Source organism: Crocodylus siamensis, chromosome 12, assembly GCF_052110815.1.
Source record: "Crocodylus siamensis isolate JL-2025a chromosome 12, ASM5211081v1, whole genome shotgun sequence".
Lineage (NCBI taxonomy): Eukaryota > Metazoa > Chordata > Crocodylia > Crocodylidae > Crocodylus > Crocodylus siamensis.
The window spans coordinates 38,682,091-38,708,081 of record NC_143406.1 but is presented as its reverse complement, the minus strand read 5'-3'; the positions used below and the strand labels follow the sequence as shown (position 1 = coordinate 38,708,081).

Here is a 25,991-nt window from a genome sequence, read left to right as displayed (position 1 = left end):
GATTGATGCCTCCAGCAAAAGCCAGACAATACAAGTTAATGTTGATCCTGTGATAAAATGTCTTGTACTTTGGTATCTTGAGAGGTTTAGTATGTTTGTGGCATCTTATCCTATTAGGTCTAAAAGGCCTGGGAACGAGTTCCTGCTGTGCCATCACCGTGATTAAGAGTTGAAACTTATCTAGACAGGGCGCCTAAGCACTGTTTGAATATACTGAGTATTGTGATTTGTTTGGGCTCATTTGTTTTAAGTCTGCATGTGCCTGCAGTGCAGACTGCAGTATGCAGGTACCCAAGTTAGCTTTAAATAAGAGTGGTGGTACTGGGATTTTGGAGCTCCACACAGGTGAAGATACTTCTGAGTAAGACAGGGAATGTTAATTTGTGGGGCCCGTGGACTCCAGGGTAGAGAGCAACTGGTACCCGAGCAGTAGGTGCTCTCTCTCACTATGCTGCTGTGATGGGTCACAAATGAGTACGGCAGTGAAATACTAGTCTCAATGACTTCACTGAAGTCAGCAGTTACAGTATTTGTATTCCCCAATCTGTAAGAAGAAATGCTGGTTCTGGAGAAGTCAATTTGGTGTAGCATAACAATGGGGTAAAACTGACATGGGACTTGAAAGCTTACTACTGGTCCTCAGTCTTAAAAGATATGCAACTTGAGGGCAACTTGGAAAATAGAAAGGGAGGAGCAATGTTTCCTTTACTCAGCTGCTTCCTTCTCCACCCTCCCTGCAGTTTAACATCAGTATCTATGTGCTGGATGTCCTTAACTATATATTTATACATATTGTATGAAGCTTTTAAATATACTTATGCAAAATAAACACCCCAAAACAGTTCCATTACCATTATTACTACAATACCATCCTAAAATAAAAAATGCTTAAACTCTTGAACTAAGTACAGATAGTCCAAAAGCCTGAGGCTGAATCAATTCAATCTTTATAGGTTAATCTAAGCTGCATTTATTGGACTGATAAACAAGTGAAAGGATATTCACTTTTGATTCCGGAAATTCAGCCACGTGTCTGCAGTAGCCCAAGCCAAAACCTGGAGGGCGTGGGGAGGCGCAAAGCATCCTGGGGTGCTGAGTTAACTTGAATCTGGAGGAGATCTGGGACAGAAGTTCAATAAACCAATCTAATCTATATCCATTAAGTCTGATACACATCCATCCAAATTTATTTTAAACCAGTTTCAGCCCTTTTGAAAGCGATTTATGTGCACTGAACTTCTCTTGTGTTACAGATTTAAACTGGTTTATGTGTAATTTCTGTCCCTAGCCCTAGAATTAAGATTTAACCTTGCTCTCTTGTCCTTTAGGTATTACATGGGTTTTGAGTACATGATGCATTGGCATGTGCAGAATGCAACGTAAGGGTGTGAAAGCTCATGACTCAAGGGAGATACAACCTTCCTCTTAGGGTAACTGTGAGCAATTCTGCAGCTAACTCACTGGTATGACATTACCCAACCCTTGGAATTCACCAGTGATGCTGCTGCACCCATGGATCAGTAGGCTTTACAATGAGAGTAGGCAGCATTGTGTGATACCAGATAGACTGTCACTTGTTGGGACACCAAAACAGTTAATGTGACTCCATGCGAGCAATACTATAGGGGGAAAAATGGTAAAAATATTATCTGATCATGTGTATCACAAAATTTAAATTTAAATCAAAAGCCCCAGACAGCTGAATTATGCTCCTGTCATTCCAGTTCTGCATTGTAGTGGCTTCACAAATTATTCACACTTTGCTCTTGTAGTTTGAAGTTTCCAGAAATCTTGATAAGAATGATAATCCTATGACAGGGGTCAGCAACATTTTTTGGGCAGAGGGCTGAAAACACCCACAACCTTGACTTGTAAGATGTTGGCGTGCCAGGGGCAGATGGCAGGCGAGCTGCAAGAGGCCTGATCTTTCTTGTGGCAGCACAGCCGCAGCCCCTTCCCTGCTGTCTGCCCAGAGGCACATGCGCTAAGTACAGTGCCTTCATGTGCCACACTCTGGCCTATGTCCTGGGGGTTGCCTAACCCTGGCCTGTGAGGTGTCACTATTACGTATCCTAGATTCAGAACTAAATGCTGTCCTAAAATCTATTGCAGCCATCCTGACTATTACATGGACTACTAGGTTTTGCTTGGTAAACAGCCATACACTGGAGTTATTTTTGGTTGATCCTAATGTTGCAATATAAAAATGTATACTTAAATATGCTTAATTAAAATAATAAAAATAACTGTTTTTATATTTCCTATTTAAAAATGCCCTAGGATTAGGTTAATTGCCAGTCATGTTCACTTTTAAAACAAAGTAAAATTGCCCTCAGCTTCAGAAGCATGTTACAGTAAAATAATTGTTTTACATTACTGAAATATATACGTTGAGCTCTCATAGCTTGAGCCAAATTTTACCTTACTATAAAACAATGCATGGTTTTTTTCTCCCTCATTGGCATTGTGTCTACTTAAAACATCACTTGAATCTAGAATTTTCTCATGGATCGCAGGATCATAATCTGAAAATGTTTACTGTTGAAATACACTGACGAATGAAACGTTTCTCCTTTAAACAGTAAAAGGTCGGCTGTCAGATAATTAGTCACAAGAGCTAATCTGATTTGAATAAACACTAGTAGGTTTCTGGTTTTCCACTTTGTTAAACCTGTTTTACACCAATGTAACTCTCCTAATACTTGTGCATTTGCATCAGCATAAAATGGGTTTTTAGGGCTTGATCTTTTATCCACTGAAGCCAATAGTTGAATCTCCAAAGCTAAAGAAACAATAGTATGATCATGCAAAAACTAGCACAGAAAAATATTTTTTTTATATAGGGCTCTCCCTACTTAAACAATTTCAACTAAAGAAATGTCAGGAAGATTTTTTAAACATAACAATGCTGAATACCATACAATTTTATTAAGTGCAAGTTTTGTCCTTCTGAATACAAACCAATAGTGCGATCAAAAACTGTACTAAGGTATGATTCAGTTTTGCCCACATAAATATCCGTAAGCAAAGTAATATGAATAGTATTAATTCGAAAAGGCAGAAGTTTAACACAGAAAAACACACATGCAGTGTATTTAGATGTGGATCAGTAATATATAAATTATTTTTGAATGGAGTGTTTGCAGGATGTAGAGCAGCAGGGTTTCTGTGTGTTGTTTAGCTGTGTCCATACCTGCTGAGCTATTGTTCTGAGGAGGTGTGTTTTGGGAATTAAAAAAAAGCAGAGAATTTACAAGAAAGAACTCCAACAATGGCCCTAATTTGTGTACAAGGTTAAAATTGCTTATACTGTAATAGGAGCAGGAACTGCAGAGCGTACACACAGCGAGAACAAGTGGGAGTACAAGGTTTATTGCTTTTTAATTCCAGTTTCTCACTTCCAGCCTAATTTGCTCCCAATGATCATACTTAAAAGTTGAAGATACTAAACATTTCACATTTCAATAGACTCTTATGTGACAGTTTAATTGCTCCATGAATGACCAAATTGTTTCTCTTAAACTCTGTCAGGCAGGTTGCTTTGGCTTTCTAAAGTATTTTACATAAAAAGATCATTCTTGTCTGTTCCCATTTTCCATTCAACCAAACAATCAGAAAGCTATATGATCTGATGTACTGTTCTTTTCTAGTTGCGTATTTTATTTATGAGAGGCAGTGTGATACCAGAGTATAGGACGCTGGGCAGACAGGGAAGCTATATTATGCTCTGGGCTCTAGCACTGATGTGCTGTGTGATTACGGGCAAGTCGTTTCATTTGTCTGTGCCTTTGTTTCCTTTCCAACTCTGTTTGCCATGCCTATTTAGATTAAACTCTTCAAAGCATGGGTTGTTTCTTATTATATGTTTTGAACTGTGTTTTTTAAGAAGATGGAGCCTTGGTCTCATTCAAAGCCAATAGCGGTTCTCTTGGTTTTTAAGAGAGATTTTTTTCTGAGATTACTTTGTTTGTGCTTGTTCTAATTAAAATCAAAACAGTCTGTTAAAATTAAAACAAAGTCATAACTAACTTTTAAATAAAACTCTAATGAAATGTTACAACTGACTTTTGTCACATTCATTTTCACATTTCTTTAGATTAACAATATGGGACATTTATAAATTAATGAGTTGCCATTATGGTATAGTCTACAAAAATTAAAGCTTGTATCTTTTTTCCTCTAGCAGGGATGTAGCCTAAGCCAGATTCAGCCTGCAAAGGTCCAGTCCAGCATGGGGGATTCAGTGGCACAGAACTGTGCCATATCACTCGTCCCTCTGCAGCATTCCCCTCTGCTGCATCTGTGCTTCCCTCACTGCAGAAAGGCCAGGTATCCGCAACTATGATGAGTGCAGGCAGTTAAGTTCCCAAGTCTGGTAAAAACCTGAGGAAAACAGATAACCTACTGTACCTTGAAGGTCAGCTATTTGTTGAACCAGAAAAGCAAATTCCCAAGAACTGGGCTTTCCAAGGGGGATATTTGGACCTTCACATCTAAAAACTGTGCATAGTACCGCTGCTAACAATCATCTTCTGTGGCACTGCATGGGGTGGGAGACTTCCAGAGTCTTCTAAGTCTTATGGAGACAATATCTATGAATTGCTTGTGTTACAGCACTGCCGCATAAATTCTCTTATTCACTTTCTCAGCAGCCTTACTGGGCAGATATGATGTAGTAAAACTCTTCTTGATAATTTTCTGTATATTAGTGGACCCACTATACTCCCAGTCTTGTTGATCTACCAACATCTGTAGGTAAATCAATAAAATCTGAAGTCTGCTGATGGAAGAGGCCAAAAGCCATCTTTTTTTTTTCTCCTATTCATCCAGAAGGAGACAAACAGTGAAGCTAGTTCAGTCTTTCAATTTGAAAGCCAAGTTGAAAGGTGTCAAGGCAGTCCTAAAGTAATGGCACTGTAGTTGTCAGATCTCACATTTTTCAATATTATTACCTGGAAATTGAAGGTTAGATGCCTCGAAAAAGTTTGAAATTTAACAATATTAAATGTAGATCTCTTGATTATGTATTACTTGCTCAAGGGAAGAAGTTTCATGGTCCTGTTAAAAAGAAGGCAATGCCAAGTCAATATTTTCATCTTATATTAATTAGTAATAAGAGATTTGGACCTAGTCTGTGGGGCAAAGATAAGAGTATATTCTATCATTACATGGGTGCACACATGCACGTATGTGTGTCTGTTAAATAAAATTATTTCACATTACTGGAAAGGGGAAAGGCAAGACAATATCTATATGTCTTGTTGCTTCTAATCTACATTAATGTGGTGGCTTGCTGATAGATAGAGCTTAAACTTGCAGCCGGATAAAGTTGAAAGCATTTATCAAGCAACTGATCAAATGTTTTTACTTTTCTTGGTGTATGTATATATAAAATATGTATAATTTCATCTGTTTGGTACCAGTATTACTGGTAAAATATTTCAGGTATTTGTGTGTATTTGTGCCTTACCAATAGAAGGTACCTGTTTTGAACACCTTGAACTATTGAACAATATATAAAATCTAGTGCGTTGGGCCATAAAGATAGCGAATGAACGAGGGAGTTTGCATACTTACAGATATCTAACGAACCTGTTTTTTTTCTTTTTTTTCTTTTTGTTAGTACTTTACAATGCAGTGTTGAGGGCTGCAATTTACGGTGTAGTTTCTAGAGCATATTAGAAGGTCTTGTCTTTGTTGTTGTTCTGAGTCCTTCAGAATCTTTAAGCCCTTTATAAAATAGCTTGCCTATGAACAGATTTTTATGCTCCTTGTATTTGTAGTAAGATGTATAGAAATACGATTGTCATAACATAGGTCATTTTTAAGTAGAAGAGAACTGGACTTACTCTGGTAGCAAGCATATAGAAATTGAAGTCAAAATACTTCATTAATAAAATACTCTGCTCACAGCTGCTGTTCAACCTAACTCAGAGAACTTCTAGAAAAAATGAAGCTTTACAGTAAGATGCACAAACTTTTCTAATTGTTCAATTTTAAAATGACACAATTTCTTCAGTGATGCAGTTTCAGTAAATTTCATTGTTCTTTGGCAATGACATTTGAGATTTAACACTGCAGTAGCACAGTAAGGACTGCACTGTATGTAAAACTATGTTAAATTTATAATTCTAAGCATTGCAAAAACGTTTACCGGTGGCTCACTGTTTTATTTTTTACATGAAGGAGAAGAAATAGGAGGTGTACTGTTGTAGCTAGTCTTTAAAATGACCCCTCTCAGGATAACATAAATAGATCCTATGCTACTTGCTCAGGCATAACTCTCAATTTGCATCAGTGGAAGTTTACCATGAAATCTCTTTTTCCTTTTTAAATATAAGTGATGTCAGTATGAATTACAGCAAAACCATAACGATATAAATTCCTAGGCCTATCATTGAAGCAACAATCCACTAAAGCCAACTTTTTAAAGTGATTAAATGCCTCAATTTTGATATCCAATTCTGAGTCCCATTAATCAACCTTATTTTCAGGGAACTGCCATTGCACTTTCTAAAATTCAGCCCTCTAACATGTCTCAACTTAGAAACTGAAAACCTATACCATAATTTGTCTTGGGTTCACTTCTACGTGAGGTGGAGATTTTTGTTTTTGTGGGTTTTTTAATGGTGTTGCTATTTTCTTGCATTATATAGCTACTTTTCACCATCCTTGCCATTTCATCTGTTTACAGACTTTACTGGTTGTAAAGGCAGTTGTGTTGAGTTGTTGGATTTCAAATGTTGTTTGCTGTAGCTAAAATAAGTGTATTAGCAACCAAGAGTAGCGGGTACGGCTTTCCCCCTTTCTTTCCTTGAATGAGGTTGGTAGCTTTCATTTTCTTTTTTTATTTTCTTGTTTGAGCAATTATTTGCTATCAAACGCACTGAATTTTCAAGTTAAAGCATTGCCTGAACTACTGTCTCTAAATGCCAGGCAGTGATGCACAAAAATGACCTTTTACCAAGCCCATTACTTTATTGTTCTTAACTGGAAAGTGTTAAATCCTCCTAAGCAGCTGCCAGTCCAAAAACTGAAACTTTTCAGTTTTTAACCTTTTTTTTGGAAGGAGAATCCAAATTCTGAACAAGAGCCTGCATTCTCTCACCTTGATATGAAATATGCAGGTAGCACTGGAGAAAAGAGATCTCTTCATTCTTAACTCTCCCTACTCCCTCCATATCCATATCTGTGACTCCTGGTCTTAAATATATACGATGATTATTTCTGAGGCTGAAGACGACCTTGAGATGCATCAGATTTTCAGCAGATAGTACTCCACTGAAATAGGATGTGTTCTACCCACACAGGGCAGAGGATAATTTTCCTTCCACCTCTTCTCCCCTTCATCCCTCTCCACCTCTCCCCTAAACACACACATTAATCCCATGCTCACCTTCAGAGAAATCCATTACAGCATTCAAACATCTACAAGGCAGCTTTTAAAGATCAGTATCATGCATCTGAAATATCAGTATTGCTGACTTTTCTTTTTTTTATAACATGACTTTTCTTTTCATTAGAATGTTATGGAACAGTTCAATCCGGGGCTAAGGAACTTAATAAACCTGGGGAAAAATTATGAAAAAGCTGTCAGTGGTAAGTCTTCCTTATGTTATATTCATACATGTATTTGGAAATGAAAGTTTTATATAATGCATATCTCATTTCGAGGTACTAGAGGCTATATACTAGCCTAAACTTGCTTGTACAATTTTGGTCAAAGCACAAGCTGCATGAGTGAGACTTGTCTTTTTTTAAACTACATTTTTAATTTGAGAGCATCTTTTATTTTTAAGCCTGGCTAAAATCAGAATTAGCAAATAAAAATGTTGGGTCCAGGAAGTTTAATGCCTGATGGAGACAAAAGAAGTTTCCTTGTATATTACAGGATGTCTGTTGCACTGCGTCCCTTCTACAAACTGCACCACTGGACACAAGCAACAGCAATGTTCAGGTTTTCTTTGAAAAGATTTTCATGCCAGCTTGAAAGAGCCCTGTTCTGTGCATTGTTTGTTGCTCACTCATGTTTGAAAAGTCAGCCTTGAACCTCTTCTGCCAAATTTTCTATATCTGTGTTCATAAAATATCACTCTGTAACCATGGTATACTGTGTACATGTTCTGTACAGCAAGCAATGGGGAAGTAGGCACGTATTAAGTTCCAGAAAATGGGCTCTTAAGAGCAAACTGTATCCTGTATGTACACTTGATTTTATATGAATAAATATTTAATTGCAGCTGATGATGAGGAACTGGCATCTTTATGGAAGCTTAGAAGAGAAGACTGATATGCTTTTACATAAACATGAAGTGGTTTAAATGAGGCTGTCACAAACAGCAAATAACCTGCTGCTCAGCAGGTGAATGTATGCCAGATCTTATCACCAGTCAGAATTGACTGACAAGGAATATGAAACCCTTTAAATCTGACACACAGGAGCTGTCATATACTTTCTAGGTACTTTGGGGCTAACAAAGCAAATCTCTTGCTTTTCACCTTTCTAACAAAGTTTCCCATGAAAAACAATTCACCTGTTCAAGCACAGAAAAATCTTAAATTAAAAAGAAAGCTTTTTTTTTTTTTTTTTTTTTTTTTTTTATTGTATGTACTGAGAGAACTTATCATAAGGGAAAATTCTGCTCCCATCTGCCCCAAATCACTTGATTGTATTTGGACAGTGTAGACAATCAGAGCCCTGGTACATGTTACACTGAAAATGTGATTAGGGTGATTAATCGCACTGATAAATGTCTTGGCTTCTGTTTGGAGCTGATGTCCTGTTTGGAGTAGATGTCATTCTGCCAGGCATTAAAGGCTCTCCTTTTTCTGTCAATGAAAGCTTGTATTTCCATATTATTTTCATCAAATCAGTTGTCCTGATGTTTATTTGTGAAGAAGCATAGATATTCTTCACATTCCTCATGGATGCCTTTTTGAGGCTGTCCTTTTGATCAGTGATGCCAAGATCATCAGGAAGGTCAGAGTTGCTCACTGAGGCACTGCTGAAGATGACTGCTTTTAGCAGGGTCTTTCAAATATTCTATATTGAACCTCATCCTTGGCCACTTCTTTTGTCATTTTGGGGCTATATGAACGGGCAGAGTGTAACAAATGATGCTTTGGTGGAATAAGAAGTTTATGATGATGAAATCACATCTCAAATGCTTGCTCAGGAGAAGAGTTCTATTTTAACTGACTTTCCCCACCCCTTCCTGTTCCTTTCCATTGTACAAATTGCTGGTCCACTGTAGCATTGAAATCGCTAAGCAGAATGATCCCATCTTAGTTGGGGATGGTCCTACTTTGAGCAGGGTTGGACTAGATGTGACCTCCTGAAGTCCCTTCCAACCCTAACTTTCTGTGATTCTGTGATCTTCTTTTGGGACAGATTACAGGACTTGGTTGAATAGAATAAAATTTTTGGGTTTTGTCATCTGCATCAAGGGTCAGGGTGTACACACTAATGACTGCTGCATGTTGTCTGTTCATCAGTTGAAGGCAACGAGTCATGAGATACTCATTGATGCCAACCAGACATTCTGACATCTGTGTAACAGTCTTGGTCTTGATAGCAAAACCTGTGGATATGTCTGTCTTTTTGCTTTTCTTCCCCCCCCCCGCCTCGCCTCTCTCCCCCCCCCCATCCAAAAAAAGTATGGCCACTGCCAGCCTCTGTAAGCTGGTCCCCTTCCTGCACATCTGGTCTCATCAAGTACAGAAATCAAATTATTCCAGATCTCTGGCCATAAGTGGTATCCTTCATACTAGTTGGTTGCTGTTATGACCGTCCATGAGAGTGCAGACCTTCCCAGTTGTAAACTTAATTGTTTGATTTGGATAGTAGATAGAACGATCCCACTGGATGCAACTTTCCAGTCAGCTGACATGAGACAGACTGTTTAGGGCACCTTTTCTAGCCCCCTTCCAATATGGGGTGAGTAGATTGGACTCTAAATAGGCCTGTTCAGTCATGATTGCATCTGCCAAGTTGCACCTGTCTCAGTTCCAAACACAACATGACTATCATACAGTCACCACTTGTGTAGGTCCATGACTAGGTGCTTCCAGTAATCACTAGAACCTGCCCTTGTGGTCACGTGCCCATCACCATAGGATTTGCCACTGAAGGAAGATGTCTGCGTGTGTCATTTTCTAACGTGGGGATGCCACTGTACATCAGCAGTCACATGATACTTTGCTGGAAGAAACCTTAATCTGATGGAAACTCAGACAGCTTGAAGTTTCTGTTACACTGTAGCCTTCATCCACCTTTGCACCCGTTGTGAAGTACTCTTTCTTCATCTGCCTGGTCCACCATTGAGGACATTTTTTGTTTGTTTTTTAATCACTATTAGTCTGTCACCGTGAGTCATTTTACCAGGGGTGCGACACTCCAAGAAGCTTTGCTCTGAAGGTCATTGGTAGCACGTCACCTGCACCATGTCCAAGTTGCAATCTTGGGAGGCTTTATCACCAGTTTAGGCATTTATACACATACCTATTTGTCCCACAATACACTAGGGATCCAATAGGTCAGAGTAAATTCAGTTAATCAAGTCTGCTCTCTATGCAAGTGAAATGCACTCCACTGCTCCACATGCAGTTGCACAAGTGGCAAAATGTGCATCAGCGCACAGAAAATGGCAGTGGTGCATTTTTAAACTAAAACATCTTTGATGTGTTTTAGTTCAGAAGCACACTGCCACCATTTCCTCAGCACTCGTGCATTTTGACACTTATACAACTGCATGTGCCACAGTACTAGGCACTTTTAAAAGCACCCAGCACTGTGGAACAAGCATGTGTACAAATGCCTTTTATTGCTACATTAATCCCAAGACCCAGAGGAAAACTGAAGAGTGAAAGAACAAGTGGTGGAAGGACAAAGCAAAAGAGATTCAAAAGTCTGCTGACAGCCCTTATATGTACAGATTCAAGTTATCTATGGGCCAAGCATATGAGGAGCCATACCTTTAATGTGTTGTCTTTGGAAAATTTTCTGTAGCAACTGAAAACTAGAAGAATAAATCCCGGTGTCCTGGCTCAAGCAAACACCACCAGCATTGAAGCCATGTTTGTACAACACCAGTTCCATTGGTCGGAACATGTCATAAGGATGCCTCACAACCAGCTCCCAAAACAGGTCTTATACTCCCAACTCATGGATGGTCACTGCTCTAGAAGTGGGCAAATGAAGAGATTCTAGGACACCTTGAAGGCCGTTCTGAAAAAAATGCAATATTAACATCAATACTTGTGAGACTCGAGCACTAAATCATCCCTAGTGTTGCCATGATGTATGACAAAGCACTGATCAGTTTGAGCAAATGTACCTCACTATGGAAGTGGATAGACAGGAGAAACAAAGGGAAAAGGCTGTGCCCCAATATCACGAAGATCTTTTCTTGTAACTATTTGCCATGTCAACAGTCTAACGTGCATCTCAGATAGGCTCTCTTTGTTATCTATGGACTCGCCAGTGACTTCCCTATTTACTGGAAGACTGTCATCCTCATGTTGGGGGACTGCCAATGATGTTAATAGCACCATAAATAGGAAACTGGCCACAAGTTGTTATCAAGCCAACTTAAGGTGTGATAATATAGCAAACAGGCTAAAAGATATTCCACATATAATGTGGAACATCTTTGTGGCTTGTTTCTATTTCACCTTTAAATTGAAACTGTGCCATTTTAGGGCTGACCGATGACAGATCCCCACACTTAGTTGAGTTTAGGGATCCAACATAAGGCAACCCCAGAGTCCTGGACACAGCCATCCCCTATGTGATCAGTGGGATTGGGCCAGGGGCAGCATCAGGTCCTGGACTCAGTGACTGTCTGATCTTTGAAGGCAGATGATGGAGGGGGAGGGAGGCCATGAGCCTGACATCAGGGAATGTCTTCCCAATCTCAGACTCACTGTGGCCTAGACCTTTAAAAAATGGGCATACAGCTGGGAGCCCCAGCTGGACAATTGCTTTTTTTAAATTTCCAGGGTGCCTGTGGAAGTGGAACCTGTGGGGCTGGAAGCTCCCTGCTCCCCAGCTGCAGGTGCCACTTCCAGGGAGTTCCCATCATCCCAGCTATCCATGCCCACACAGAGAGCTTTTGAATAGTGCTACTGATGCAGCTTCCAGGCCAGGGACTTTAAACCCTCTACCCGGCAGTTCTGGCTTGGCTGCCTGACACAGGAAATCAAAGGTTACTGGGTGCTTTAAAGTCCCCAGTGGAGGAAGTATTTTGGGTCCCTCCCTCAACCCTGCCTGGAGCCTCTGACTTCCCCCATCTGCAGCAGCCTAGCCAGGACTGTGGGGCACAGGGTTTTGATAATTAAATCAGCTGTGATTACGGCTTTCCTCACCAGGCTGACAGTCTCAAACCAGACTTGAGGATCTCCCAGGCAGGGTCAACAATCAGTTGATTGTCAGCCTGGCATGAGACCATGCTGAAGCCAGTCTGAGTCCCCAGTGGGTCTCAGGAGCCAGCTGTCAAGCAGTAGATTGCTGGCTGGGCTGGGCTGGATCTTCAAGCACTCCTCTTTCAACTTGCTGGTGCAGGGGGAGCCTGGCATTATGATCAGTGTATCAATATACAGTAGTTTCATTTCTTCACGAAGTTTGAGCACCAAAAATCTATGGAGCATGGCACAGAAAAGAGTAAGACATGTATAATGCAACAGGGAACTGAACTCAAGAAGTTCCTCCTCTTCCTGAGGAAGTCAGAAGCCTGTACCTCAGACTGCTTTTGTGATGTATTTCCTCAGTGATAAACTGTGGGGTAGCAAATGATCTTTCCTTTACCAAGAGAACTACCACCTATAACAGGCTGGTTCCCTTCCTTTTTGTTTTCTCTCCCCACTCCCTACCCAGTACGTCCAACAGTAGCATCATGAAGTTCCAAGGAGAAGGCCTGCTTAGATTGTACTTTGGGGTAAAAGTTATCCTAGGAATTATCACGGAAAGGTAAGACTAGAAGGGATCTCACAAGGTCATCTAGTTCAGTCCCCTACTGAAGGCAGGATCGTCCCTGACTAAACCAGCCCTGCCATGTATCCAGCCTGCTCTTGAAAATGTCCAGAAACTGAGATTCCAAAACTTCTCTAGATGGCCTGTTCCAATGCTTGACCACCCTCATGGACCGACAGCTCCTCCTAATCTCCAACCTAAGTTCCCTGTTACAGCTTTAAGTCCATTGTCCCACGTCCTGTCCCTTATAGCCACACAGAAAAGCCCACCTCCATTCTCTCTATAACTACTCTTCAGATATTTGAAGACCTGTTATCAAGTGTCCTGTTCCCCCCCGCCCCAGACCCAGGTCTTCTCTTCCTCACATTAAATAACCCTAGTTCTTTAGAGGCAAATTCCTTCAAAGCATATTAATCACCACCATTTGCAAGAATAGCTTATTGATTTCTGCCATTACTCCACACTCTCATGAAATACAGGTGCATTTCAGATGCCTTGCAGATGGGGCAAAGCCAGATTTGCATGGTATAAAATGGCTTATGCACATGCATTGCAGTTGCTTGCTGTTGGCCCCTCACTAGTTTGGATGCTGATGCTTCCATTTACATTCCAGCAAAACTGCATTAGATTTAAACAGTGGGGGCCAGATACAAAGGAAGAAATCATTAACAGGGAATAACTGAAACCACCACTACTTCGAAATACTAAGAGTTTAATGTCTCCTGAAATGCCAGAAACCAAGCTACCTTTGTACTCGGCCAGGATGTAATAAATGTGAACAAACATGTAAAGTTGCCTTGATTTCAAAGCAGTTAAAATCTGGTCACGTGTCTTCTCTGGGAATTCCTGTTCTTGTGCACCGTCCTTGTGTCTTACCGTATGACTAGCCTGCTGCTGTTCAGAGCTTTAAACGTGTTGCTTTATTCCATAAAGCGTGCAGGAGGTAGTTTGTTCTGCTCCTGTAATTCAGTGACCAGAAAAGGCTGAGCAAAATTGATTGACAAAACTTCAGAAAAATCAATAACATCAATAACAGCCGTTTAGCTGAATTAAAACTCTTTGAATGAAATTCTTTCTTCATAGGTATTAAGAGGAGGAAGACATTTTACAGCATGCCAACTTTCAGGTTACAGAAACAGTGCGTCTTGTTATGGGAATCTACACTTCTGGCAACAAATTGTGTAGGAGAAGTTAAATACGAAAAGAGGATTACCATTTTTAAGCTCTAATTTGAAGGATAAACTATCATAAAAGGCAAAGAAATAAAGCCATTTTGTTACCTATTTTGGGACAGTACTGTAACAGATGTTCAAATAGGCTGCCACTTCACATGCACATGCTCAATCTCCTCCAGGACATAATGGATTTGCAGTGTGTTCTATTTTTAAAAAGACCGACTTGGCAACTAAGAGTTATGTGAAATTAATAGGAGGGGGGGTGGGGGGTTGTCCAGTTTCTGGTGATTCTGTATTTCAGACAAGGTTTAACATGTTCTTATGTACAAGAGAAGATCTAGATGAGTGGTTCTCAACCGTTCTAGATCCAACACACCCCTCATTAGACTCGATGCACTCCTTGGAAAATGCCAGCTCTTAGTTTTCACTTGTCTTTTGACCTAAGGAAAAATAATACAGCCTTCTTTTCTGTTGCAAAGAACTCAGAAAGATCAGAATGTTTTTACCACTATGGATTCCTATTTGTTTATCTTGTAAATCATGTTGGCAAACCTAACAATGCTGCAGCACCCTTGAAAGACTCTCAAGGCATCCCAGGATGCTGTGGCACCCTGGTTAAGACTCATTGATCTGGATAGATAAAAGTAGGCTTTTTTGTGAGGAGACTGATTACTGAATGAGAAAATTTATGATCGACAAACAGATATATACAGACAGTACTCAATGCAAATCTTCTTTGGATCTGCCAAAGAAAGTAGAAACCTTATCTTAAACTACAGACTTTACAATGTTTATATTCAAGCAGCTTACTTATAGCTTCGGGAGCGTTAGTTGCACCCGTTGAAAATGAAAATAAGAATGCCAAATCTGATTATCTAGTATAAGTCTCCTTAACTTGAAAATCACCTTTCAGGAATTTAATTTTTCAAGTCCCACGATTTGAGAGATCCAGAATTCTTTACCAGTCAAAGTAGAAAAATCAGTTGTTACAAGGTTCTGGAATTATATTTGGTAGCCTAATGATTATTCTGGCTGCAGAAAACACTCAGATTGTCATCTTCTAAATCTTATTTAAAAGTCATATACGACATGGAAATACATGAGATATTACTTTCCGGGGGTACCATCTGTCATCTGTATAAATATTAAAAAGGATAACATGTAAGGTTTAGCAGAATGTATGTACAATTGACAAATGTAGTTAGCACAATTGGAAGTTATGGGTGTCATGCTATTGCTTTTTAATAGCCCCAAAATTTATGTGATTTCAGAAAATTATATATGCAAAATGAAGACTTTTCCATGAGGATCCTACTTGGAGAATTAGTTGAAGAGAGTGCTGAGAGAACAAATTACAAAAGCTTACCTGTGTTTCATTATCTGTATGTCAAAATGTACAGCCTTATTCCTGTAGTATCTCTCTATGGGAAAAAAATGAAATATATAGGACAGATGGGTTTAGTTCATCCAAATCTGAGAAAGTATGTCATTAGCGGGTTGCTTCAGATGTACTGACTAGCCATGGAATGGTAAATATTTTTCCACTGGTTGCAGTATTCATAGGACTATTTTTAGATATCTCTCTTAGTACTGGTTTTGTTTGTTTGTTTTTAATAACATTTTAGAGAACCTCTTGCTTTTTACAGTCACCTCTTTGGTGTTGCTGTTTTTGTTTTGTTATAGCTGCCTAATTGCCTGTGAATTGTTCTGTCATAACTTCCTGTTTAAGGTAATAGCATTTTACTCTAAGGGCTGTACCACCACTCCCAAATACCAACCCTGAGTAGCCAGGGTCCATAAAAGGAGCTCTGTGAGAGTCTAAGAGGAGGAGAAAATTCTTCTCCCTTGTCCCAGAGGGTAGAGGAAGCACGAGTAGCAGGGCCATAGTCACCATCACATTCTGACATCCTGCCTCCATCTGCATTATCTCTGGGACTGTTCGTAACCAGGGGCGTGAAGCAGGATTTGTTCCATTAAGACCATTCATTCCATTTTCAAGTTATGGCAACCTATTGGGAATAATCAATTTTTTAAAAGTTCTCTTTGGTCACCTTGTTTACAGATTAAGCTGATCTTTTTTATGTTCCTGTGTGAACTGGTGTGACCAGCTGTGATAGTCATCGAAATGAGCACTTTGTCATGCTTGAGATTTTCTGCAGAGTCCTAAAATGACAGACATGTGTGAATCTATGGAGCCAGTACCAGTTTCAATTCAGTTATTCAGCTATTTTCCCCTCCCTCTGACTAGAAGTTCTTCTGAAAGGATTTTGAAAAGTTATAGAAAGAGGCTTTCAAGTTATCTTATTTCATTCTTTCACTATACAGATGTGATTATTCTAAAGTTTGATCCAGACACACGGGCAAATGAAAGAAACGGGGATGAATTTAACCGGTAGGCTGAGAATTGGACACAGAAGAGGGGCGTGTTATTCCCAGTGCTTTTCATATACCAGGCATTTAAGTGGGTACAGTGTCAGAATACAGAACTCCCGCTATGTAATCCATACATCAGGATAGATCCTTCCACCTTCTCCTACACTTCAGGTCACTTCTGAAATGTCTCCCTCTCACCCTGTTCGCCCAGTAAAGGGAACCTTGGAAGCACAAGGTCCATTGTGAAATCCTGAATGTGACTTCTTTTTAGGAATGGACCCTTTAACCTTTGTCCACACTAGCAACAAATTATGTGTTCTCCAAACAGATTTCTCATTCCTGTTTCTTTTTAACATGCCTGCATCTCACCAATTCTGCAAGAAAAATGAAAAACCTCACAAACACGAGGCCAACAGGGAGCCTGTTCCTTGTCGATTCCACCAAGTTGGTAGGCAGGGTAGCCCAAATGAGGTAAAAGCCCCTGAAAATCCCAGGGAAACCTTGAACTGGGGACAGAGTGTGCAGATGAGTTGAGTCAACTGTTGCCCCGGCTTCTTCAAGGCAAGGAGCAAAACCCTTTTTTCTTTCATTTGCATGTATTCTTTATCTGCCCAGATATGCTTTCCTCTCTGACTAGTGCCTTCACACTTACTTGGACTGGGGGTGGGATTTAGGGTTCACTGCTGCCAGTCCCTTCTAACATTCCCTCCACTGAGCTACACCAGGCATTTTAGATTTTGCACTGTGAATTGTCACAATCTTGCTGATCTTCTGTCCAATTATAATAAATACACAGTATGTCTATAAAAATCCATATACTAAAGAGTGTTTATCATGTTTACAAAAGTGTGTTGGTAGAATCAGTTTCCACATATCATGCAGCATTCCCTTGGTAAAATATTTAAATTATTGCTTTTATCTCTGGTTTAAAATTCACTGCCTTTTGTACAGCATGCTCCAAAGGCTAGTGGTTAGTATCCTGGAGTTTGGGAGATCCACATTCATGTCCCTTCTCTGACTTGATTTTCATTCCAGTTTATCCCAGGCAGATTAGAAATTTGAACCTGAATCACTCGCAGGCTAGTACTTTTACCAGAGTGTTGTAGAGTGTTGAGACTCTTTCTCTGCATACCACAGATCCAAAAATTGTCCCAATGAAAGTGTTGCAGAAACTGAATGCTTCAACCAGTTTTGTTTTTAATGAGTACAAATTTTGCATTATTTTTTCCGTGTAGCTATGATACTTGCTGGAAGAGCATATTATGATGGCCTTGCAAAGATTGGAGATATAGCAACTGAATCTCCTGTTTCTAAAGAATTAGGTAAGTAAAACTGTAAATCATATTTTATTAAATTTCAGCATAAGATGCTTCTAATTTTTACTTTTCAGTTGATTATTCACAAAACTAATTAGACGTTCACAGAAAAGGGGTGGGCTGAAAAGAGTCCTGGGGCTGACTGTGTGCTAAGTGAACCCCTTAGCAAACTCTGTTATGCTGAAGGGAAATTTTTAGATGATTGCCCTGCACAGGATGGAGTATTTTATACCATTAGCTTTGATATACAATATGTTCAGCACACATTCACAAAATCTTACTAGTGAGGCTCACAATAAGGTTCTGAAGAGCAAAACGTGTTTTTTAGAATCACCAGATTTTTACTAAGTGTCAATTTCAATTTGGGGGTAAACTCCCATCTCCGCCTCCTGGCCTTCACATATCCATTTCAGATTTCATAAATTAAACACTTCTGCTTTTCACGGTACATATCAGTAGCATAAGTATGCACTTAAATTTGCTACCTCTCTCCTTCCTTTTAAATAGGAAATAAAAAATTATATTCCTTATTTCTTCACTTTGTCTGGAAGCACAGGCACTCTTGAAATAGAGCTTCTTGTTAAAAATATTTTTTGGTAGGGCTGTCTCTAGGAGGTCAGTGGGGTGACCAAATCCCAGGACTTTATAAAATATGATTTGCAGAGAATTCATGTGATCATCCATGCAAAAATGTGTTTTCCTTGCAAGGTGGCTTCTAGCTGTTCTAGTTTGTCTGATGGGATATTTTATATAGGAGCAACTAGGTAATTAAAGAAACAACTGAAAAATGTTTCGAAGCAGAAGGAGTTGAGTCAGAGAGAGCAGAGAATTCAGGTATTGCCAGGAAGTAAAAAGGAACTCATTTCCCAACCAGTAAATTGAAAGCAGTTCATTGAAATACCTGAATGTCCACAGCATGCAGAACAGTCCTGGACCAGGCCAGTGGGTTGGGTGACCCGTGCAGAGCAGATTCCAGATTGGCTGGGGTGGGTGTCATGTGCAGAATGAGTCCCAGAGTGGGCACCACATGTAGGGATCATGAGCTGCCTGGAGTGGGCACTGCATGTGATGCACATCCTGAGCCCTGCACTTGGGGCCACTCCAGAAACATGTGGGTCAACTCAAACCAAAGGGACTGGATGAGTGGGTCCACAGGACAGATATGGCCTGAGGGTTGGATCTTGATATCCTTGCTGTATATAAATGAAAAATATTATATTTCATTTTCATTTCAGATATAAAAGTTAAGAAATTTTAGGAAATAAATGATTGGGATAAAGTATATTAGCATATGTTGTTTAATTGCAACATTTCATACCATCATATAGCTGGAAATCTAATCCCCATATTAAAATTTACATTAGAAATTTCAGTTACATTCTTCAGTAAGGTTATTCAGTTTGTACAAGAGGATTAACTATATTCTATTTAAAGGTCAGTCTTTTGAAAGAGTAACATCAAACTTTCAAAGAAGGATTAAAATCTGTGACAATACTCTGTAACAATATACAAGTAAATTAAGTTTCCTAACTCCCTGTTACTTCAGGCACATTTCCAAACAACCTGATGTTTTAGTACCATACCCTATTTTCCCCTTTAGGAAGCAGTGAAGTTATAACATTCAATCAACAAAAACACAGCTGTTGTGGAAATATTTGGGGTTGTGTCTTCAATAAGAAGTATGACATCACTGCAGAATTCAGCAAAAAGAAACTAGTTTGTTGGGGGGGGGGTCTCTCAGTTACTTTGTAAAGTTTTCTGTTCTTTTATACATTTAATAGTATCTCTTGTTTCAACTATACTGTAATGAAAGCCTTTCCCTGAATTACTACATATTAAAACAGAGTGAGAGGTAATAATTTTTTTCTCCTTAACATCTGTGGAAAAAGATGGCAAGAGTTAAGTTATTCTGGGGGATTGGATTTTTTGTGCCTGTCTGTCTTTTCATGACTTATTCTAACGCTGCCATTGTGTGCGACTTTTCACATTTTGCTAACAAATGGTGGGAGTGGTATAACAGCAAACAGCATAAAGCAAATAGTTCATAACAATCATTCTCTTTCTTTCCTTTCCAAGTAACTTACATAAAGTATACTTTCTATTTTGGGCTATAGACCATAACAAGAATGCAGTTGTATAAAAATAAATGGAAAAATTATAGTTACTGGTAACAAAACTTAGTTCTGCCTTTTGCATTTCTGTGCCTTTGCTAACCAGTTCTTTGACCTTCAAAGAATTGGTCAAAAGGCACAGAAACTTTATATTTACAGAAAGTCATGTAGTTGGAGGCTTGCCCTCTTTTCAAAGTTACGTCGCTGGGTAATCTGGAGCTAACTACTAAAAATAACTCTGTTTATTGCCCTTTCTTTAGTAAAGGAAAGTCGTGCGTGCCCCCCCCCCCCCCCCCCAAAAAAAAAAGCTTAGTTTGGGCTAGCCTCACTGACAATGTTCGTTACTCCATTCATTAATCCTTTCCACCCAGTAATTATGAAATGTCCTGAAAATAGATTTTTTTTAAATGTGCATTCTGGCCTTCATTAGGATCAAAGCTTTAATGCTACACTTCAATCCACGTTATGCTGAGGCTGCTGCTGTAGAATTTATTTTTTCATTGAGAAAGTCTTGGATTTCTTCCAGGTTGGTCTGTGATAAAGTACTTCATGTAGAAGTACAAAAGGTCAGAGAACACTGGAAGAAACACTGTCATATTTTTAGGAGCCTGTGAAAAACCGTTCTCACATTTTTAAAGAGGCTGTCTAAACGGCAGTGAAGCAGCTCTCAAGCCATTAGAAGCAAAGGCATATACTTCTAAAGCTAAGTAAGAGGTCCTTGTGCTTTATCTTGGTTTAAATGCTAAGTCTCTCTGTGACTCTTACTCATACTCTTGCTGAGCTAAGTCAGCAACACTTATGTACATTCTGTGACTTCACTGGTATTATTCTTGGGCCAGACTCACCTTAGTGTAACAGAGAGAACTGTATTTCTTAAGTGAGTTTCCTTGTAGATTTGCCAATGGGCTCTATTCTTGACCGACAGCAACCTGACCAGATCACTTCTGTTACCTTCCCCAGCAACAGGAGGTCATGTCAGTTTTAATCAGCTATGATCCTATACAGAGTGTGTGTGTGTGTGTGTGTGGTGGTAGGGGGTTGAGGGTTATGTACTAATTTCCCACAATGTATTTCAGTTGATTTTAGTGCTTTATTTTTATATTAGGAACCCAGCACGCCTCTTTTCCATATGTGAGTGCCTTCACTAGTATGCTAGTCATACTCTCTACTGAACTCTCCTGTAGGATCCATGAATCATGCATTCCTTTCTATACGGCCCCACAGTTTCAACAGGTAGGGTGGGGATTGACCCCTCCCCCCCACCCACTCTGTGGCTTTGTGGTTAGGGCACTCTCCCAAGAAGTAGATGTGGGTTGAGCTTTCTCAGGTGATGAGGGCCTGCAATCCAGGTGTTCCACTTCTGAGCAAATACTCTAACCGGTCAGCTGTTACATCAGAGGCAAACAGCATTCCCACCACTACGGACTGCATCTTAGAAATGAAGCAGCTATGGGTGAAATTTGTGAGGAACCCAATCTTGTCAGTGTGGGTTAGTGGGCTCTGTGCATGCAGACAGGACTGGGACACCTGAAATCCAGAAATTACACCTAAGTTAATTTAGGGCTTAGGAAGGAGACGGGCACCTAACCTCAGGCTAAGCACTTCTGCACATACACAGAAGCATAACTGCCAGCCCCTGGGAAACTTCCAAGCCAAACAGAGAGGCATCTTGGCAGTGTAGGTGTTTCTGGGCATAAGCAGCCACTGAATAGGAGTTTTTTGGATCTCCAGTCTGGATTTAGGTAGACTTAGGTGCCTAAATCTTATTTTATAAGCACCCAACTTTTTGGATCTGGCCCCCATTCACCTAAAATCTTGGTCAAAATTTCTAAAATCTGTCATCTCCCAATAATATACTTTCAAGATCTCAAGTTGTTCAGAGACGAAGTTGTAGACCTAGTGCCAACCATATGTGTAAACATTTATTTACTAAGTGGTGGGGGGTGCGGAGTGTGCAATACAAGGATTACAGAAAAGGAAGTAAGATCACCCGTTCCTCCCCACCCCTTCTTGCAACCTGTGGAATATCAGAAGCTCCTCTTCACAGCTAGGGACAAAAGTTGCACATACACTGGTTTAAGTGATCAGAAACTGGTTTCAGTTTGCAACAGAACATAAGTTCAGCGCACATAAACCAGTTTCAAAGTGGCCAAAACCAATTTGAGATAAAAACGGTTGGAGCTCAACCAGGTTTTTGCAACTTCTGTCCCAGACGCCTTCCAGGTTTAATATACACCAGAGTCCCTCAGCACCCTAGCATGCTCTCTGGGCTGGGCTGTGCTCTCTGCTCCAGCACAGCAGGCCTGGCCCCATCCCTCTGCTCGCCAGCCAGAGCAGGGCCAGGCAGGGGTGGGGACTGGGCCAGACCCCAGCCCTGGAAAGGAGCAGGGAAGAGGTTTATTCCCACCCTCCCTACCCTGTCCCAGCAGCATGGGCCTGCCAGTCATTTCTCCACTGACTGCTGCAGCAGCAGGGGTGTGGCCAGCCCCAGCTGTAGCCTGTAGTGAACTGGCCAGGGAAGGGCCCTCCTCCTTGTCTGGACCTGAGCTGGAGTCCACCTGGCTCCCCCCTTACTGCTGCAGTGGTAGGGGCAGGAGCATGGCCAGACACTGGCCAGCATGGACCCCTAAGGCAGAGGGGCCAGGGAGGGGTGTTATTCCTCTCCCTGCCCCCCGGGGACCATTGTGGGGTCTGTCAGACCCAAGTGCCTCCACCAATTGCTCCCTGCGCAGGGCGAGTGGCAGAATAAGCCCCCTCTGCCAGACACTGGAGGGAAGGCAGAATAACCCCCCTTTCTGCCCCCTCGCCTAAGGGGCCCTGCGACTGGCCTCTGGCCACACCCCTACCCCTGCTGCTGGAGCAGTGATGGGGAAGCAACCCTCACTAGGGCAGCTATGGCCACCCCTCCGAGCTTCAGTGCTACCCCTCATCCAGTTCAGTTCATGGCAGCTCTGACTAATCCACTCCTGCCTTCCTGCTTCCCCCCTAGGAAGAGGCTCGTGCTCCTAGACACCATGACAGGAGCTGCTGCCCCTGTCACGGTCGCTCCCCCTTGCCACTCCAGTGGCAGGGGTGGGGGCATGGCCAAAAGCTGGCTGGCAGGGCCTCTTAGGTGAAGGGGCATGGAGGGATGTTATTTCTCCCCTCCGGTGTCTGGTGAAGGGGGCAGGAGGAGGCTTATCCCACTGCTTGCCCCACACAGGGAGTGATCAGCGGTTGAGTCTGGCAGACCCCACTGCAGTCCCCTGGGGGTAGAGGGAGGAATAAGCCCCCTCTGCCTCAGGGGGCCATGCAGTCGGTGTCTGACCATGCCCCCACTCCTGCCACTGCAGCAGCAAGGGGGGAGCGCAAGGCAAACCCCAGCTTGGGTCCAGACAAGGAGTGTGGCATTAAACCCACTCCCTGGCCAGGTCACTTAAGGCTGCTTCTGGGGCTGCCCACACCCCGCTCCCCAGCACAGCTTCCAAGGGCTGCTGTAGTGCCCCCCAGCTTCTGGCCTGAGCCACTGCAGGAATGTGCCTGCATTTCTGGAGTTAACAGTGAATGTCTACAATCCCGCGGGCCGCGGACCCGAAAAAGCTGCTCCCGACGGGGCGGCGGCAAGCAGCTGGACACAGAGCCACTGCTCCGCCCAGCTCCGCGCCACTGCTGCTCTGCCCAGATCTGCAGGGCCCCCCAAAGCATGGGGTCCGGAACAGTCGCCCTGATTTGCAACCCCTCTCCCAGGGACAGCCCTGAGTGCAGGAGTGCTGGACCAGAGGATTCACATAGCCAAAGATCCATGATCCTGTTCCACCATTTTTCCTGATTCCTGCTGCGCATGCTGTAGTAGAAGAAGCCCCATCTGGGATTGCAAACAGATTCTGTAAGGACTTCCTTACCAATGTAGCCAAACCAGATGAGTTCCCTTCACTCAGGGTATTGCTGGCACAAGAAAGTTTTGTTACAAGGCTTCTCCCCAGCTGAATGTATAGTGCTTGTTGCTGTAAATATTACTGTTTGTATTAAAACAAAACCTTAGAAAAGTGCTTCCTGCTGAACTTGCCTGCTAACATCCGAATTCAAGGTTTTCTTTTTGCTATACAACAATGATGGCATCACTAACACTTGAAAGGTTGGTAGGCCATCAGATGCTGTAGAAGTAAAATAGAATGGTAGACTCAAGTCCTGCCAGTTAAGACTCTTGAGATCATGTTTCAAATTTAGTTATAAAATAGGTTTTGAAAATTGGCATACTATAATGTAACTTTATTTAAAATTTGTGAAAAAAATAGATATTAAAACACTCTGTTGAACCATTTTATCATTGAACCCAAGCCTACTGGGTGACCTGGAGTACGTGTTCTATCAGTAGGAAAAAAGAATGGAATCACAAATTGAATCAACCAATATCTCCCTGCCTTAATAAGAAAACAGGTGTGAATTTGAAGAAGTGGTACACTTGTCTCCCTGGAATGATCCAGTAGACGGGACATGGTAGGAGAGGCTATAACCAGAAATGTAATGAGACTTAAAAAGGCTATAGTCAGGTATACGGGGGTCAGGGAAGAAAATGGGAGAGGGGGAAAATGCACAGATGAAGAAGAAGAAAAGACACAAGTTAGATGAAATATCCAGAAGTCAGAGAGAACAACTTTTTTTCCCCCTTAGGGCGAGATGGAAAGTTTCAGTTTCAGAAGGGGAAAAAATAAGCCGAAGCTACTGAAACTTTGGGTTCAATTTCAGCAGTTTTCAAGTAAACTGGATGGTCTTTTGTTCATCTTCATCTCAACACAAAAGAAGCAATGCGTAACAACTGTGATATAGTGCTCACTGCATTTTATGGTATGATTGCCAGACTCTTAAATGTAATTATTTGGGACCACACCCTGCAGTTCTTGTGGATTTAATTTGAGGAAGGACTGCTGGGTATAATCTTGTATCTATAAAAGCACTATACTTTCATGAGGGAATAAAACAATCTCAAAAAGTGATGTTCTAAAATCAAAATTGCTCTAAATCTTCAAACTCTGGCTTTACAAGTACCTATTACAGAAGGTAGAGACAGGGACTCAAAACCTGGTTTTTAAACAGGCAGTGATGAATCTGTACCCTTCTATTTATTTTTAATTATGTTACAAAACACTACAGCTGTTTCTTTGATGGCATATTTAATAAGATAAAGTTATCTCTTATAGAACTGGTATGCTAGGATTTTGTGTTTGGGTTGTTTTTTTTAAATAAACATCAGTATTATGATTCAGACTTTAGTACTGTAAACATTTGTGATGTTTCCAAGATAAGGAATATTGGTTGGCTTCTGTGAGGCATCACTTGAGCAGATAGCTTTATATAATAATATCTGATAATGTTAATGTAAATATAAGCAGATATTGTTGGAACATATACTTTCTAAAACACTGAAAATGTTTTGCATGTCTTCTATAAAATAAAACTGCTTTCAGAATATAATTGTACAAAGAACTTTCAAAAGCAGTAAAGAATCTGGAATTCTGACACCAAAGTGTATGCTTTTTATACTTGTGATTCAAATGAATCTAATTCCATAGTTCTTGGTCTCAGTATCCTACTTGTAATCCTTCAGAGTGGTGGTGTTTACATTTTAGCCATAGTCTGCCATTGTTTCATGAACAGAAGTCCCATTGACCCCATGGAAGTTCTGTATAAAAAATGATGGAAAGATATGGAATATCTATACTGAGAATAAAAGCAAGTATCATAAGGATTGGGCTTTTATTTTCAAGACAGCTACAATAATTTGTATAGTGACTTAAAAGATTAGAAGATAATTGAAAGAATAATTACAAAATCCCTTTAAAATATTGTGTGTGATATTTTTTAAGGAATTTTGTAATTATTCTTCAATTATCTTCTAACTTATTCAATTTCTGTCCTATAGATACTGTTATGATTACTGTAAGGAAAGGAAAATTGTGGGGGGAAAAAAGAGCTTTGAGGAGCCCACTCAGCATAGAAACTCCACTAGTTGCTGATAGCAGACAAGTTTCAAATACAGACTTTGTAAGAACCAGGGTAATTGTTTGCT

General features: G+C 40.7%; 1 protein-coding gene and 1 long non-coding RNA gene across 2 annotated transcripts in view; one reads left to right on the top strand and one right to left on the bottom strand.

Moving 5' to 3' along the window:
• BAIAP2L1 (BAR/IMD domain containing adaptor protein 2 like 1) overlaps positions 1-25,991 on the top strand; it is a 61,148-nt gene that overhangs the window by 1,040 nt on the left and 34,117 nt on the right. Inside the window, exons 2-3 of the mRNA XM_090024440.1 lie at positions 7,524-7,599; positions 17,754-17,840. Of these exons, the coding sequence (XP_089880566.1) occupies positions 7,524-7,599; positions 17,754-17,840 (163 nt within the window). The remainder of the gene's footprint in view (positions 1-7,523; positions 7,600-17,753; positions 17,841-25,991) is intronic.
• Positions 12,621-25,991, bottom strand: part of LOC149854971 (uncharacterized) — a 35,447-nt gene continuing 22,076 nt past the window's right edge. Inside the window, exons 8-10 of the long non-coding RNA XR_016438749.1 lie at positions 18,736-19,027; positions 15,512-15,566; positions 12,621-13,929 (exon numbers count right to left, since the gene is read on the bottom strand). This is a non-coding gene — a long non-coding RNA (uncharacterized LOC149854971). The remainder of the gene's footprint in view (positions 13,930-15,511; positions 15,567-18,735; positions 19,028-25,991) is intronic.